We start from the raw sequence: 17,094 nt of genomic DNA, 5'->3' as shown, positions 1-17,094 counted from the left end.
AAAAAAAAAAAAAGGGAAGAAGGACAAATTGCCAAGTTCGCAACAAAAACAGTGGGCGTCTAAACACACTGAAATGACATTAATGTATCCTAAGATCCTAGCATTATCTGGGTAACTTTTAGTGTAAGAAACCAAGGATTCATATTGTCATCTCTAGGCTAGCAACACAAGAAAATGGAAGAAGTTTAAAGAGACACAAACATGAAGAAACAATAAAATAATTAATTTGAAAGAAGGAAAGGTGAAAGAACAGACCACACAGTGAGACCAACAGAAAGCAGCGTCCCAGAGAAGCTCAACTGCACAAGTAATTCATTAAATGGAAAAGGAATAAATACTCCAGTTAAAAGACAAAATTAACTATGAATTATCAAATACATAATTACACACTGCACGGAAGGTTCATGTATTAAAGTACAAGGACAAAGAAAAACAGAGTAAGAGGAAGGAAAAAGATAGGTTATATAATCCCAAACCAAATGAAAGGTAGGGTAGCTACGGTTAAAACAAAACCAAAGAGGAAAAGATAGTCCGTGATGATAAAGGAACCAATCCACCAGGGTGGTGTAGCAATTCGAATGTTCTACACATCCATGGTGTGACCTCAAACTACACCGCGTAGCGTGGACACAGTCACAATCACAGAGCGAAACTCCTCTGAGACATGGCTGCAGCTAGAGATGGATGAGCTCTTAAGAGAAGAGTAGAACTCAGAGAACCGTGTAGGAACTCAACGGAAGCAAAAACAGGAGGGGACTTTAAAGGACTTGGGCAATAGAGATGGCAGAAAATGAAGAGCACTCTCAAAATAAAATAGGCACAGTGTCAGATGCAGTAGGGAAAACTTATCAAAAATTACCAAAAATCATCCTGTGGATGCTGACACCCAGAAAAGAGTCCTTCAAATGACACAGTGAGGGCAGCCAACGGCACTGCAGTGGGCAGAGGAAGATACGCAGAGTCCTGCACGGGCACTGGGGCTGACTGTGCCAGCGTGTGGAGCAGGAAAAAAAAAATCAAACCGGAAAGCCAGCAACAACATGAGAAGTGGAATGACAAATCAGAAAATACGATTCTATCAGGAATATACGGCCACCGCCCTCAGCAATAAGAGATAGCATTTACGAAACACACCTGTATGTGTGTTCCACTCTGCGGCGGGCTACTTCAGATGCTGAAGTTAAGAACGACTTCACTCTCCTGAGAGGCTTACTGCCAGCATACACAATGCCCATGTTCTTGGCACAGCCAGGTCCCAGAGACTAGTGTGGTTACTAACTGGATCTCTCTCAGATCTCAGTTCTAATGGTCACTGACAGCTCTTATGTTAAGCTTCATAACTTTCACTATTATTTTAAGCTCCTTTGTATTTGTGCAAACAGTGACATTTCATCTACATAGCACAAACACAAATGCTTCACATTTACTTACAACAACAATGATTTCCAGTAGCTGAGAAACTGAGAAGCCATGTTTAACTATAAAGCATGATTTATCTACCCAGAAATTATTCCAATAGCAATGAAAGTTGTAAGCATCTTCTCACCTATCAGCAACAAATGGCTTCCAGAAACGCAAAAGTGACTCATCTATGAGTATCACAGCCACTAGAACAGATTTTTTCTTCCTAACACAAGCTGAAGTGGCTAACTCTACATGTAAACAAACCATGTTAATAACAGTAAGCTTTACTACACAGCTTGGTATTAGAGATTACTGTTAAAATTTGGCCATGGGGATGGTTGCTGAGGTATGGTGCTTGGAATGCGTGCATCTTAAGTCAGAGGTGCCTGGGGTGGAGTCTGACCCCTCCATGTTTCCAATCCAGCTTTCTTAGCCTATCCCAGGAAGCAGCAGAAGACGGCTCAAGCGTCTGGGCTGGTGGTGGCGGGGGGAGTAACGAAAGCTTGTTCAGAACTAAGTTCCACTGAGCTCCCCAAAACCCCACTACTGGGCTTACGCTGTCCCAGCTGTATTTCTAAACTTCAAAAATCACCCACTAAAGAATATTTCTAGACAGCTATTTTTTCTAATTCCTTCCTTGATTAACTACAACTAAGAATTAATTTAAAAGGTAACATTTACATCTGAGTAAGAGCTGGCTAAAGACAGAATGGATCGGCTAGAAGGCAGCTGAGGAAGAACGTCCAGGAGAAAGCACGAGACCCGGAAAGAAATTTACTCGCAAGAGATTATTAACACAGAGTCTACGGAAAGATCTACCTCAAATATAAAGTGAAATCCCAGAAGGAGAGAGAATGGGGCAGAAACACCATCTGAAGAGAAAATGACTTAGCAGTTTCCCAATATCGATAGACATGACAATATAAATACAAACTGGAAGAAAGACGATCCCATCCGTGTCAAGCTTGGTATCAAAGATGCAGCAAATTCATAAAAGATGGCCTTCAAGACAGCTCCTTCTTCCAAGGCACAAGGTCTACTGGCTCCCTGGACAGCTCAAAAGTGTAGAAAAGACAACGGATCCACATCTCCCTCGGTTAGAGAAAGAAGATGCCATCTGGCTTCTATCTCCAGCAAAATAGCCCTCAAAAAAGAAGAAAAAGAAGGCTGAAGCATGAATGTTCTTCGAGAAGAAGAAAAATGACTTCAGACAAAATGCAAAATGTAGGAAGTAGCAGTGAGAGAAAGAGAGAGAATGTATGGTGAGCTCTCGTGCACGCACAGGATGCCCGTCATGTCCAAAGGACGCGAGTGAAGAGGGGCTACCTGCACTGAACACGGCTGAGAAGTCTGCCCTGTCCCAAAGGAGACACAAGTGCACGAAGAGGTGGACACACTGAGAATTAGGAAGTCGAGTCAGAAGAAGGCAAGATAGGATACCCTTACTTGCAACGACCTATCAGTCAATCTAATACATTCCAGATCAAGAAGCAATCTGAAGTAGGTCCTGAAGGCATACACAGTGCCCCAGAGGTGGAAGCTAAACCCAGATTAGTGAAATTATTAAGTCTGAATGGATAGGAGAGTCACAGCCAAAAACCTTTTGAACTTAGTAATTCTGTGATTCTCCTAGTCATTAAAAGGTGGGCAAAAGATTACTAGTATGCTAATGGAGGGCTGGTGTCACGATACCAAAAAATGACACAGACTTGAACTGGAGCCCTCCGAAGACCAGGCTGAAAGCACTGTAACCCCAGAGACTTGAAAGGGCAAGAGACTCCACATGAGTCAATGACCTGCAGAGGCTCACAAGAACTCACTGACACAGTAAGATTACACAGCGAAATTCACAAGCAACTTTAGGGTCCTCAAAGAAAGGGCAACAGCCATAAAATAAAGAAGAAAATACAAAGCAAAAAACACACAAAAATTTAAGATGTGAAATCAAAATCTCCCTTGAGAAAGTCTATGGAAGGGAAAAAACTGGATACTGAATTGCAAAAAATGCTATGGAAGACTCTAAGCACCAATGCTGCGGCACAGCGCATTAAGAGAATGACTACAACCCCACCCTATGGAGTTATCAGTTCACATCCCAGATGTCCCACTTTTGAGCCAACTGCTAACGACCTGGAAAATGGCACAGGTACATGGGCTCCCATCACCCATGTAGGAGACCCAGACAAAGCTCCTGGCGCCCAGGGCTGTTGCGGCCATTTGGGGAGTAAACTGGCAGATCTCTCTTTCTCTCCCTGATCTGCCTACTCAAGCAGCAGGATCCCTGACAGGCAGACAGGGCACCCAGCTCCTGACTTCAGCCTGATCCAGCCCTGGCTGCTGAGGCTCTTGGGGAATGAATCGGTGGATGGAAGTTCTCTCTGTGTCTCCCTTCTGCCTTTGAAATGAATAAAAATAATCTGAACACACACACACCAGACTTAGAAGCAACAAGCATAAACCAATGATTCCATCTATACTTCTGAAGCAGGCTGGGATTCCTTTCAGTCTATAGCAGAATTCCCCTCATTCCCCTTCGTTAATTCATCCATATTATTTGGAAACCACATAAACAAAACGCCAATACAAATCTACTCTCTTTCTCTCTGACTTCCAAACAAATAAATAAATAAATCTTAAACATGGGGGGAGGGTTTTTTTGGTGCAGTGGGTTAAGCCTCTGCCTGCCATGTCAGCATTCCATATGAGCACTGGCTTGAGTCCTGACAACTCCACTTCTAAACCAGCTCCCTGCTAAGGACCCTGGGAAGGCAGCAGAAGGCACTCCCAAGTACTTGAGCCCGCGTACTCACTTGGGAGACCTGAGTTCCACGCTCTTGGATTTGACCTAGACCAGGCCTGTCCTGTCTCTGACTGTTGCCGTCATTTGGAATATGAACCAGTGGATGGAAGCTCTCTGTCTCTCTCTCTCTGTCATTTTGCCTTTAAATTAATAAAAAATTGTAAAGATAAAACAAGTACACATTTACTACATCTTCTGTAAAACCCACTCTTTAGCATAGAACCAAATGCTGGCTTCCTGGATTCTTCAATCTTAGCTGTTCTAAGCCCCCAATAAGCCTTTCCGCCTCACCTCAATTAGTCTATTTCCCATTGCTGACTCTGTTTACCCCATGTTCAGCTGCTATTTCTTTGCCAGCCCTTATTGCTTAGGTGGTAGCCTAAAGAAAATGTTCAGAAAATTCCAGGCCAATCTTCAAGTCTTCACCCAGGAACTCAATTTTTGTCTGTGATTTTTAACCATCTTCTTGCATAGCCACAACTGTTCCTCTGCACAGAGGCGAGCTGGGCTCCTTCCCTGACGCCGTCAGCTCGCTCAGGGCACGGAGCTTCTGCACCGGTGTACCACTCCTCTGGTTCTCACGGGGTCTCGACATTCTGCCTCCATCAGAATGTAGTAACCAGTAGAAGCCAGGACCCATGAAGAGGAGACAATCATTATGTGACCAGAAAAAGCTCCCCCCTTTGAGGGTGTTGGAGTTTGTACTGGGTGAGAAAGACACATGGAGTTGAGAGACCCATTACTCACAGGCAGGGTGACCAAACAAGTAAAAATAATCATGGGAATGACAACCAGGATTCTCACCGCTTCAGAAGGAGCTAGACATTTGAAAAGTAGCCTGAACGTTTAGTTATAGAAGTGGAATGAAAGATATCGCTAGGAACTCATGATTTTTCAGTTTAGGTCTATGCTGTGTGTGTAAATATTTACTGAGTGGACTTGGGAGCAGGGATTCCACGAAGACAACACAACGAGTCCCTAGGCTGACACAGCAGTACTAAGCTACAACAACAGCAATCAGAGAACCTTGACGAGATGGCGGATTCCAATCCTAGGATAACATTACGGACCAGGATGAGTCAGGAAAGGCTTCTGTGTCATAGGGAATGTTGGGAGAATGATGGGAGTACGCCAGAAACTCAGAGAATCTATTCAAAGGGAGCCAAAGCTGTGCAACCCTGAGTTTCAATATAAATAATTGTAACTGGAAAACACTCATGGGATTAAAACTGTTAGGTCATAAGCCAATACATGTAAATTTTAAAATGAATACAATGAACATTTCTTAAGAACTCAAACATGGGCACTGCTTCGAAATATGCACCTATAAAAACGCTTAGTGACAAAACGGTGAAGGGTAATTCTGCAGCAGAAAAACTTGACAGCGCCTTAGCTGAGAGTTCAAGAAACAACTCGAGGAAAGGAGCACGGTACATCTGAACAACACTACAGGATGCAGTGAGAAGAACAGAGCCCGTGGCCTTCCTGCTAGAGTGGCGGAACTTCAGACACAACACTCAGGAAAGGCAGGCAGGCACAGCCTGAGGACTTAGGACCTGAAAAGCATCACAACACAAAACTCAAGGAAAAGCTGGGAGATAAACAGAAAATTCACTTGAGATCCAGAAACAAGAATGGCAGCATGGAGGAAGCAGTGACTGTTAACCTAAAGACAAGGAGCAGGAGGTAATTTAAGGGCAAGAGTCTTTCCATTTCTAACTGGCTCTCATTCAGATTATATTTTTATATGTATTCTCTGATGAGAAGTAGAAATTCTTAACCCTCTCTGTGCCAGTCATCTTCAAGGGTCTAATGATGTATATGCATTCCTCACAATAGTAATATATATATAAAACAAGTGCAATTATAAAGGAAAACAATTACACTGGAACACAATTACCAGAATATGAAAAACTGTATAGATGATTTCTTTAAAATATGTGCTTTTGAATATATATATATGTTGTGTGTGTGCATATACACACACACACACACATATATATATACATTCCTTTAAAGAGTAAGACCAATGGAGGGTCTAAATATAACCATAACTATGAAGCGTTACTAAGCTTAAATGATATTTCAGGTTATCTGAGGAAAATGTAATATGCAGACTACTCATTAAGATTACATAAATTAAAACTTAAGAGGAGACTTGCACATATTCGCTAAAAGTGCCAATCTTCCTGTTCCCTTCCATTATTTACAGCAGGCACACTGAAGAACACAGAACGCAGGTGACCAATGTCTGAGCTATCGCATGTGTAAGTACTGAGGTTCCAACGAATATTTTAGCTACATTTAAAGCTTCAATATATAACAGTGATAGCTATTAAAATACATGCCAACAGATTAACAAAGCTGATGATAAGTTAACATCTAACAACAAAAAGATTCAAGTTTCTTTCAAATAGAACTATCCTTTATCTATATATACCAAAATAGACAAATCTAAGCTCTGGCACTATGATTAGAATTGTGATACTGAGCTCATAACTAAACAAAACTTACATCTTTTGAATTTGAAAAGGATCAGCTATTAAGAAGAGCAGCTGACAGAAACAGATTTTCAAAGGGATGTTAAATTAATTGTTTCTAATATGTAGAATCAGAAAGTTCCTGGACAGACATATGTGTGTATACAGCAACAAAAGAAAAGTTTCTTTTGATAAATGAATTTTCAGTCTAAGCCTATTCTTTAGATTCCCCAGGAGCAACAGTTCTTCCCTTGCAGACTTTGAGTTAAAAGTAAGCTAATCAGAGTACCACAAATAGTTTCAAAATATGCCCATTAAACTCTCATCTAAAATACTAAGAGAATCAAGAACATTGTCACAGTTTGGGACAAATATGAATAAAACTGAACATACTCATGGCAGTTAAAATTTCTATATCTTAATAAATAAATCTTAAAAAAAATCTGTCTCTTTCCAAAATTCAATGTTGAAATAGCTCAAAAGTATATTACTATATGCTAAATGCAAAAAAAGAAATGAGTCCTACCTAGTTACTTTACTGGATTCAATTAAGTCATTTTCAAAGTCGAGCAGGCTGGAAGGCAGATTGTATTCCAAAGGGGATGTCAATCTTTTCAAACGCAACAGACCAACACAAAATTTTGCTCCCATCTCTTCCAATTCTCGAGTGCCAATCTGTAAACCCTAGGAATAAAGAAACGTTACAAATGTACTTAGTCTGGGACAGGTGTTTGATGTGACTTGGCTGTAAAGATACTGCTTGGAATGCCTCCATCCCACGGCAGGGAGCTGGGGTTGCAGTTCCAGCTCCACTCTGGCATCCTGACATGTGCATCGTGTGGAGGCAGCAGCTGACGGCTGAGGGCTGACCTGGTAGTGCGGCTAGTAAAGCCTTGGCCTGTGACACCAGCATCCCTATGGGCACTGGTTTGAGTTATGTTTGTTCCACTTCTCATCCATTTCCCTGTTAGTAAGCCTAGGAAAGCAGTAGAAGACGACCTGAGCATGTGTTTCAAATAACTAAAGTAAATCTTTAAAGAAAATTTAAAAGAGAAAGTTTGCTAGTCTCTGGTTGCATTGCATTAAAATTAGACACAAGGAATCTGTACTTAATGAAATTTAAAAGTTGGTACTTTTTAGTTGTATGGAATTAGGACTTGACGAGGCTCATGTCTCCTACGCAGTTATTCTGGGATACAGAGAAACCATCTGTTTTATAAGGCACTGCTAAAATGTCTATTGTCATTCACTATTTCCATCAACGCACTGCAAAGGAAACAAAATAGGTCAACATTTTGTGCTGTTCATCTTGCAGTCAATGTGTTAAATTATATTTAATAAGATCTTGGTGACACTTCTAAACTGCTACTATGGTCACCAATGTTGAACCATTATAGCATTAAATTAAGGCTCCACTATGTATTCCTCAATATATCTTACAGGACACTTTTACTGTGTGGTAGAAGAAACTGGTCAGTTAAAAAAAATAAAGACAACTGTCAAAAATGGAATCAAATCAATCTCCACCACTGAGGTACTAATAGGCATCTATGATCCATCTCATTTAATGTCCACTTAAAATTCTATGATTTTACCTTTGTCTCTCCCTTTTTAACCACCAGTTTCTGAATGAGCAATATAAAGTTTACCAAAAGTTGATTGTCACCATAGAAAAGCATCAGCATAAAACTGCAAACTAAGATATTGTTTATTGTTTATTTTGCAGATGAAAACCAACTGGTAACCCAAGTGGAATTCTCACACCAACAAAAAGCTGTACTTGGGGATGAGGGCAGACAGGTATCACAGAACAGCTCCTTGGTGTCTAGACTACGGAGTCTCTATGGCACGTGGTAATTGAAGAAAATGAACTGTCAAAGCCATTACTCGGGTGGGTAGAGGTGGGGACAGCCCTGAGTAGGGGCTGTGGGGACCCAGCTGTGGTGGCTGCGGGGACCCAGCTGTGGTGGCTGCGCTCACTGCAGGGCTGATGAGAAACTACTGAAGTTCCTGTAGAAGCAAAGTAGAATTTCATAAGAATACAATGAATGGAGAGGAGAAAACCCGCGATGGCTGTGAAGACCCTGATGCCGTGTATGACAAGTTGATATCTTCTGACTGTCATGAATCTATTGTAAACAGAGAACATGAACTAACATCAGGAACAATTAAAGCCATGTTGAGTGGCCCAGGTCAGTGTGCCAAAAACGAAACCAATAAGGTCAATTTTAGAGCGATTCCTTTCCATGTGCCATCAAAAGTGCTGGCGCAATAGCATAGTGGTTAAAGTCTTTGCCTTGCACATGCCAGGATCCCATGTGGTCGCCAGTTCTAATCCCAGCAGCCCTGCTTCCCACGAAGCCCCCTGCTTGTGGCCTGGGAAATCAGTGGAGGACGGCACAAAGATTTAGGACCCTGCACCCACACGGGAAACCCAGAAGAGGCTCCTGGCTTTGCATTGGCTCAGCTCCAGCCTTTGCAGCCACTTGCGGTGTGAACCATCGGAAGGAAGATCTTCCTCTCTGTCACTCCTCCTCTCTGTATACCCGCCTTTCCAATAAAAATAAATAAATCTTTAAAAACAAAAAGTATGCATGTAATTTACCTACAAGGTTTGCTGCACTAACAACTCCACTGAGATTCATGAATTCCCAGTTGCACCTGGAATTGATTTGAAACTGCTGATGGCCGCAAACTTCCTAGATTATTAAGTAAAATAAATTATAATAAACTGTTAACTTTTTCGGTTAAAAACAAGTCATTACTCACTGTACGTGATGCGCATGCTTTACAATCTGGCCCAAATATTCCAGAAAATACAACCCAGGTGACTTAATTGAAACATGCATGTGCTTCTTAATTTAAAAACTGTAGACAGGCCATGCCCGCTTCTCAATTAGTTCATAAAAAAGAAGCAATATTCACAGCCTAACATTCATGACATGAAAACATGGTTCAGGGTGAGGCAGAGTGCTCCCTATAGTATCATTAGGTTCATACAGCATATCAGCCAACAAGTTTAAAACTTGGCATGCATTGCGGGCGTGTCTGTGGACAGAGCATATGGAAATTCTGCACTTGCGCATTCCATTTTGCTCTGAACCTGTAACTGCTCAGAAAAGAAAGGTTAATCATTTTCAATAGTATGTGTCATCATCAAAGCCTTGACTTGCACACATTAAGAAGAACCTGACTTGGTAAGACACACTTCTTCTCCACACGTTCTAGACCAATGTGCCTTCTATTAAGTAAATCATATGAGAGAGAAAGGAGTATTTATCAGTCACGTGTCCTATTTTTAAAGGTTTATACATTTACATGTTAAAAACAAACTCCAGAAAACATTTTTAGCAGTTTATGTTTCATAACATACTTTAGCTTTCTTAAAAACTTTTTCAATGCCCAAATTTATTAAAACACATTTTAAAAAGCCAGTGAAAGGGTACCAGTGGGATCCACAGACAGCAACCACATCCTCCTCGTGGGAGTCACAGGTGACCTCTCCCTGGCTTCTTCCTGGCCTCTGCAGGGCCACTTCCTCCACAGGGATGTCTCCAGTCACTGTGGCCAGCCTCACGGCATACATCTCTCCACAGCCCCAGCCTGTCACCTGGGGGTTCCCCAGGAGTTCTAACACAGAAATGACACTCTAACGATTTTATCCCTGGCAAAAGTACTGCACCAGAAGCAGCAATGAGGAAATCGTACCAGGCCCCTCAAGACCATCGCTTCCTCACTGAGGCAAAATCACTAGAAGCTGGGGCTGTACGATATTTGGACAGCAAGCTGGAAGAGCAGCACACGGTCGTCAGTCCCAAATTCAGCCAAGAGTAACTCAGCAGAGGGTACTGAAATGTCAGCAAGTTCTCCTGTATGAGGCTCCAAAAATCTGAACATCTTCGCAAAATAGTACAATGTAATTACATTCCAATTTGCTGCAGACTGAAAAAGTCATTTTTAGGCTTTTAAAAATGTTTGACATGAACTATCATGTTTACATTCTAAATGCTAGCCAGTTAGATACTGAACTCATTTCCAACACATGTCATGGCCATCTATTTATGTACTGTATGAGGAAAAGAATCATCTGGGGGCAAGCATTTGGCACAATGGTTAAAACAACATCTGGGATACACATATCTCATACCAGAGTGGTGGGGTTTGGGTCCCAGCTCTGCTCCCCACTCCGGCTTCCTGCTAATCTGCACCCTGGTAGGCAGTATGTCTCAATATTTGGGTCTTTGAGACCCACATGGGAGATATCAACTTAGTTTCTAGCTCCTGGTTTCAGCCTCAACCTCTTCTAGTTATCAGAAGCATTTAAGGAGTGAACCAGAGGATGGAAGATCACTGTCTCTTTTCATTAAATTAAACACAGATTTAAAAAAAATCATTTTGAATGGTATCTTGCTGGTTAAGTCTTTTTCCATCTTGGGGCTGTTCGCATACACTATGGCTGTTGATTTTTGTTCATTAATTTTGTACCCTGCCACTCTACCAAACTCTCGTACAAGTTCTAGCAGTCTCTGTATTGAGTCTCTTGGCTCTTCTACATAAAGAATCATATCATCTGCGTATAGTGAGAGCTTGACTTCTTCGTTTCCCATTTGGATTCCTCTGATTTCTTTTTCTTGTCTTATGGCCTCAGCGAGTACCTCTAGGACTATGTTGAATAGTAGTGGAGAAAGTGGACATCCCTGTCTTGTTCCAGATCTCAGTGGGAAGGGTTCCAGCTTTTCTCCATTCAGTATGATGCTGGCGTTGGGTTTTTCATATATGGCTTTAATTATGTTGTGGATTTTTCCATCTATGCCTACCTTGGTTAGGGTTTTTAGTAGGAAGTGATGTTGGATTTTGTCGAAAGCTTTTTCTGCATCTATTGATACTATCATGTGATTCTTGTTTTTCAGTTTTTGGATGTGGTGTATCACATTTATAGATTTTCGAATGTTGAACCATCCCTGCATTCCAGGGATGAATCCTACTTGGTCTGGATGAATGATCTGTCTGATGTGTTTTTGAATTCTGTTGGCTAGGATTTTGTTGAGAATCTTAGATACCATTCAAAATAACAGAGAAAAGTATGAAATATCTGGGAATAAATCTAACCAAAAATGTAGAAGACTTATTTGAAGAAAACTACAAACTACTTAAAAAAGAAATTGAACAAGACCTCAAAAGATGGAGTAACATCCCATGCTCCTGGATAGGTAAAATCAATATCATTAAAATGTCTATACTGCCAAAAGCAATATATACATTCAACGCAATCCCAATCAAATTGCCCAAAACATTCTTCATGGAACTGGAAACAATGATCCAAAGGTTCATCTGGAAGCACAAAAAACCACGGATAGCTAGAACTATCCTGAAGAACAGGAAGTTAGCAGGGGGAATCACAGTTCCGGACCTCTGGACATACTATAGGGCAGTGGTTATCAAAACAGCGTGGTACTGGCACAAAGATAGAGAGGAAGACCAATGGAGCAGAATAGAAATGCCAGAAGGAAACCCACACAGATACAGCCAAATAATCTTTGACAAAAAGACAAACGACAACCCAGGCAAATGGGAAGGTCTGTTCAATAAATGCTGTTGGGACAACTGGTTGATAGCCTGCAGAAACAAAAAAATAGATCCACATCTCTCACCATACACTAAGATCAGATCTAAATGGATAACAGATCTAAACCTACATCCAGAAACCTTCAAACTTTTGGAAGAAAATGTTGGAAACACACTGGAACACTTAGGGGTAGGCCCTCACTTCCTAAAAAAGACTCCAGATGCAGTAGAAATCAAGACCAAAATAAACAATTGGGACCTCATCAAACTAAGAAGCTTCTGTACAGCTAGAGAAACAATCAACAAAGTAAAAAGGCAACCCACAGAATGGGAGAAGATCTTCGCGCACGACTTAGGTGATAGAGGGCTGATCTCCAGAATATACAAAGAGCTACAAAACAACCAAAATGTCAAAACAAACAAGCCACTCAAGAAATGGGCACGGGAAATGGGCAAACACTTCACAAAGGAACAAACCCAAATGGCAAATAAACATATGAAAAAATGCTCAAGTTCCCTGGCAATAAGGGAAATCCAAATTAAAACATCAATGAGGTACCACCTAACGCCAGTAAGACTGGCCCACATGAATAAAAGCACCAACAACACTTGTTGGCGAGGTTGCGGGGAAAAGGGAACCCTACTCCACTGCTGGTGGGGCTGCAGGCTGGTACAGCCTCTATGGAAATCAGTATGGAGAATATTCAAACAACTCAAATTCAACATACCGTATGATCCAGCAATAGCACTCCTAGGAATATATCCAGAACACTTGTTCTATGAGAAACCAACATGCACTCCTATGTTCATAGCAGCACAATCAGTAATTGCAAAAACATGGAAACAACCAAAATGCCCATCAACAGAGGATTGGATAAGAAAGCTATGGTTCATCTACTCCATGGAATACTACTCAGCTATTAAAAAAAACAAAATGCAGTTCTTTGTGGCCAAATGGGCCAAACTGGAAACCATAATGCTAAGGGAAATGAGCCAATCCCAAAAGGTTAAATACCACATGTTTGCCTTAATTTAAGATGATATGATGTTAAGTATAACATGTTATGTTTTGAATGTTATATGTTGTGTATAAACTAAAATTGAAGTATAGGTGAGGTGGTCACAGAAGGTGGCTGGGAACCCGCATTTACTTTTAACATATTGGTTACTCATTACTATGTCAATTAATTCCATAATGATGTAAATTTTTGCTGATGGTATGTTGGAGCTTTCAATTGACTGGGATGATGCTCTGCTGGCTCTGTCATCAGACCAGAGAGGGTATACCTAAGAAGCCGTTGAACTTGACGGGACAATAAGATGCTGGACTCTATGTTTGGTATACGCTTGCAATGGGGAAATCTCAACTGAACTTGAGCTGTGGTTATGCAACAAGGTGGAGGAATCCACCATGGTGGGAGGGTTTGGGGAGGGGTGGGGAGAACCCAAGTATCTATGTAATTGTGTCACATAATACAATGTAATTACTGAAGTTAAACAATAAATAATTAAAAAAAAAAAAAAATCATTACCAGAGGCCAGTGCTGTGGCATAGTTCATAAATCTGTCACTTGGGATGCCAGAATTCCATATGGGTACCAAGACCTGTCCCAACTGCTCCACTGCCAATCTAGCTCTCTGCTGACATGCCTAGGAGAGCAGTGGAGGATGGCCCAAGTGCTTGGGCTCCTGCACCCAGAAGAAGTTTCTGGCTCTTGGTTTCATCTTGGTCCTGTCCTGGCTATTGCAGCCATCTGGAGAGTGAACCAGCATATGGAAGATCTGTCTCTCCCTTCCTCCCTTTCTCTAACTGTACCTTTCAAATAAATAAAATTAAACAAATCATTATCAGATTCAGTACCTTTCTTCCATTAAAAGCAAGCAAAAAAAAAAAAAACTGAATGAGTGAAATGATTAGTAAGACACTTGAAAATATTTCTGTGCCATGAGAAAAAAAATCAGGTTTGTTCACTATCTAAAGCACAACTCATTGCACAGTAAGTCCTCAATCTTTAAAAATATTCAGTTATCTAACATTCTACTACTCTATATATCAAAAATAAAGTGCATTCTCTGGATGTCTCCATTAAAATTATAGAGATTGCAAGAAAATTATCTGAGTGAAATATTTCAACAATGGATTTGCATTTCAAAGACATACACAAGGGGTCTGCAATGTGACACAGTGGGTTAAGCCACCTCTGGCAAAGACAGGTATCCCTTACGGGCACCAATTAGGGCTTTAGCTGCTTCAATCCCAAACCAGCTTCCAGCTAATGGCCTAGAAAAACCAGTGGAAGGATGCTTGGGACCCTGCCACAAACGTGGAAGATGTGGATGAAACTCCTGGCTCTTGGTTTCAGTTTGGCCTAGCAGCCATCTGGGGAATGAACCAGCGGATGAAAGATCTCACTGTGTCTCACTTTCTCTGTAACTGATTTTTCAAATAAAAGAAATAGTTTTAAAAAGACACATGTAAAATCTAAATATAACAAACCAGCTGCTTTATCAACAAGCAAATTGTGCTTAATTTTAATACATCATTTATACCCAACAAATTAAAATATTTATATTGCTAATGCCTCATTCAGTATAAATTACCTGTCTGTATTTAAATGTGCACTCCGATATATTTTCTTAAAACTTACAAATGTAAGTAGGCACAATAACGGAAATCTAAGCATTCCAAGCAAGCCCTTCAGAGAAGTAACTAAGAAAAAAAATCCTGCTCTTGAGATTCCAGGGGATTCAACTCCATTCGCATAATTTACTTGTAACTTAACAAAACAAAGGCATTTTTTACTACATACTTGAAAGCCACCGCAAGTTTATAGGACCACAGAGTCCCAGGATGCTTTACCTTGTACTTTCCCTGGTCACAGCCACACAAAGTGCTCTCCATTGTGTAACTTCTTTGTACTCCTATTTCTCTCCAAACCACAACACGCGCCGTGGATTCCTTAGATTTTTCCACTACGAAGCTACAGCTGCTCATGCAAAATGCCGGGGCAATATGGCTGAGTATCTTCGGCAGTGTCTGCAAAGAGCAGAAGTGATTAAAAAAAAAAAAATCAGGAGTTCATTTTGATTTTAAAATGTCTACTTGTAAGCATTTTTTATGAAAATGTAGGGTTTGTAATAAATCTCCTTGCTAACATATCCCCTGCTAGGCAAATAGCAAAATGATCCTCTTGTAAATTTAGAATTTTCTGTTTTGCTACATAAATAGGAACCAGTCTGAACACACAATGGGAGGGAAGATCACACTGACAGTTAACGACCAAACACAGACCAAAATCATGTGAGCTCTGTTGATGACACTAAGTTAAGGTTAGGGCAAAGATGCTCTAGGTATTGCAAAATGACTATATAAAATTGTAATGGACTACATATATAATTCTTAAAATAAGCTAGAAGACAGGATTTTGATATTTCCACCAAAAAGAAACAATGAACATTTGAGGAGATAATTATGCCTATCCTGAAGTGAACCCTGTGCAATGGCTACATGTTTCTGAACGTCACTTGCTGCCTCCTAAGTGTCAATAATTTCTAAGTATTAGCTTAAAACGCTTTTAAATATGAAAACTTAATCATGAAAGAGACATTTCACACTTCAAATGTCAACCACTCTTCATTTATCAAAAACATTAAAGTCACAAACTATTCCCAATTTTTGTAACTTAAAATTATCCTTGGGACAGGTTTCATGGAGCAGGTTATCCCTCAGGAAGCCTGCTTCTGGGACTGGAGTGCTGCCGCAAGTCCCCACTGCTCTGTTTCTGCTCCAGCTTTCTGGAGTGTGGCAGGTGCTGATGGCACAGGAGCTCACACCCCTGCCAACCCAGGTAAAACACCTGGATAGCGTTCTAAGATCCTAACTTTAGGGCCTGGCACAGTACTCTCTAGCTCAGTGAGTCAGTCTCTCTCTCTCTCTCTCTCTCTCTTCCAGCCTCTCCCATCACCCTACCTTCCAAACAGATGCAAAAAAAGTAATAAACATTTTTCAAAAAGTATTCAAGTACACCTCGATGTGTAAGCATAAATACACATCGGCCCGTTGCGGCTCACTTGGGGAGTGAATCATCGGACGGAAGATCTTCCTCTCTGTCTCTCCTACTCTGTGTATATCTGGCTGTAATAAAATGAATAAATCTTTAAAAAAAAAAAACAGAACAAAAAAAGAGACAGGGCACCAAGAAGAAACGGTGCTTTAAAATTCTGCTAATGGCACTGGTATGTCACAGAATTTTCTTAAACATTTATTATTTTATGTTTTAGCTTCATAGGCTATGGGATGTCCCTCCCCTCCTTCCCAAATCCCCTCGCACCAATTTCCCCTATATAATTACAACAATACAGTGCTTCATCAATTTGCGTGTATCCTGACATTATAGCATGGGCAATGGCAGAGAGTACGTCAAGATATATTTGACAGTTTCATTGGGAATCCATCTTTGATTTTAAAGTAGAGATTCATATTGCATTATATCTTCACATCTGGATATGCTCATCTCTATTACACAGTGACTATATATCCTCTTAAATAAAAAGCCATAAAATAAAATTAACAGGAAGAAAAATGGAAGTTACAACATACAGTTAAACAACATGCTACTGAATGACCAACGTGTCACTGAAGAAATGAAAATTAAAAACCTTCTTAAAGAAAACAATGCTACTATATGATCTATAAATCAGAGTAGAAATTAACAAGGAAAAAAAACTTTTCTAAAGGAATGAAAATCAAAACAAAAATACCAAACCCCATGAGATGTTGGGAAAACAGTATTTAAACAGTTATTGTGTTTTGCATGAAGGTTTCCTTATATCAGAACATATGAT

At 40.5% G+C, this 17,094-nt stretch overlaps 1 protein-coding gene and 1 pseudogene across 6 annotated transcripts in view; one reads left to right on the top strand and one right to left on the bottom strand.

The window, feature by feature from the left end:
• AGTPBP1 (ATP/GTP binding carboxypeptidase 1) overlaps nucleotides 1-17,094 on the bottom strand; it is a 180,809-nt gene that overhangs the window by 7,790 nt on the left and 155,925 nt on the right. For all 6 annotated transcript variants that reach the window (XM_058672392.1, XM_058672394.1, XM_058672396.1 and 3 more), the window contains 2 exons: nucleotides 15,110-15,286; nucleotides 7,211-7,368 (listed from right to left, as the gene is read on the bottom strand). In XM_058672392.1, coding sequence (XP_058528375.1) covers nucleotides 7,211-7,368; nucleotides 15,110-15,286 — 335 coding nt within the window. The remainder of the gene's footprint in view (nucleotides 1-7,210; nucleotides 7,369-15,109; nucleotides 15,287-17,094) is intronic.
• On the top strand, nucleotides 8,729-9,395 carry LOC131481937 (elongin-C-like; annotated as a pseudogene).

This window comes from Ochotona princeps, chromosome 14, assembly GCF_030435755.1.
Source record: "Ochotona princeps isolate mOchPri1 chromosome 14, mOchPri1.hap1, whole genome shotgun sequence".
In the NCBI taxonomy this organism is placed as follows: domain Eukaryota; kingdom Metazoa; phylum Chordata; class Mammalia; order Lagomorpha; family Ochotonidae; genus Ochotona; species Ochotona princeps.
This window is presented reverse-complemented; position numbering and strand designations above follow the sequence as displayed.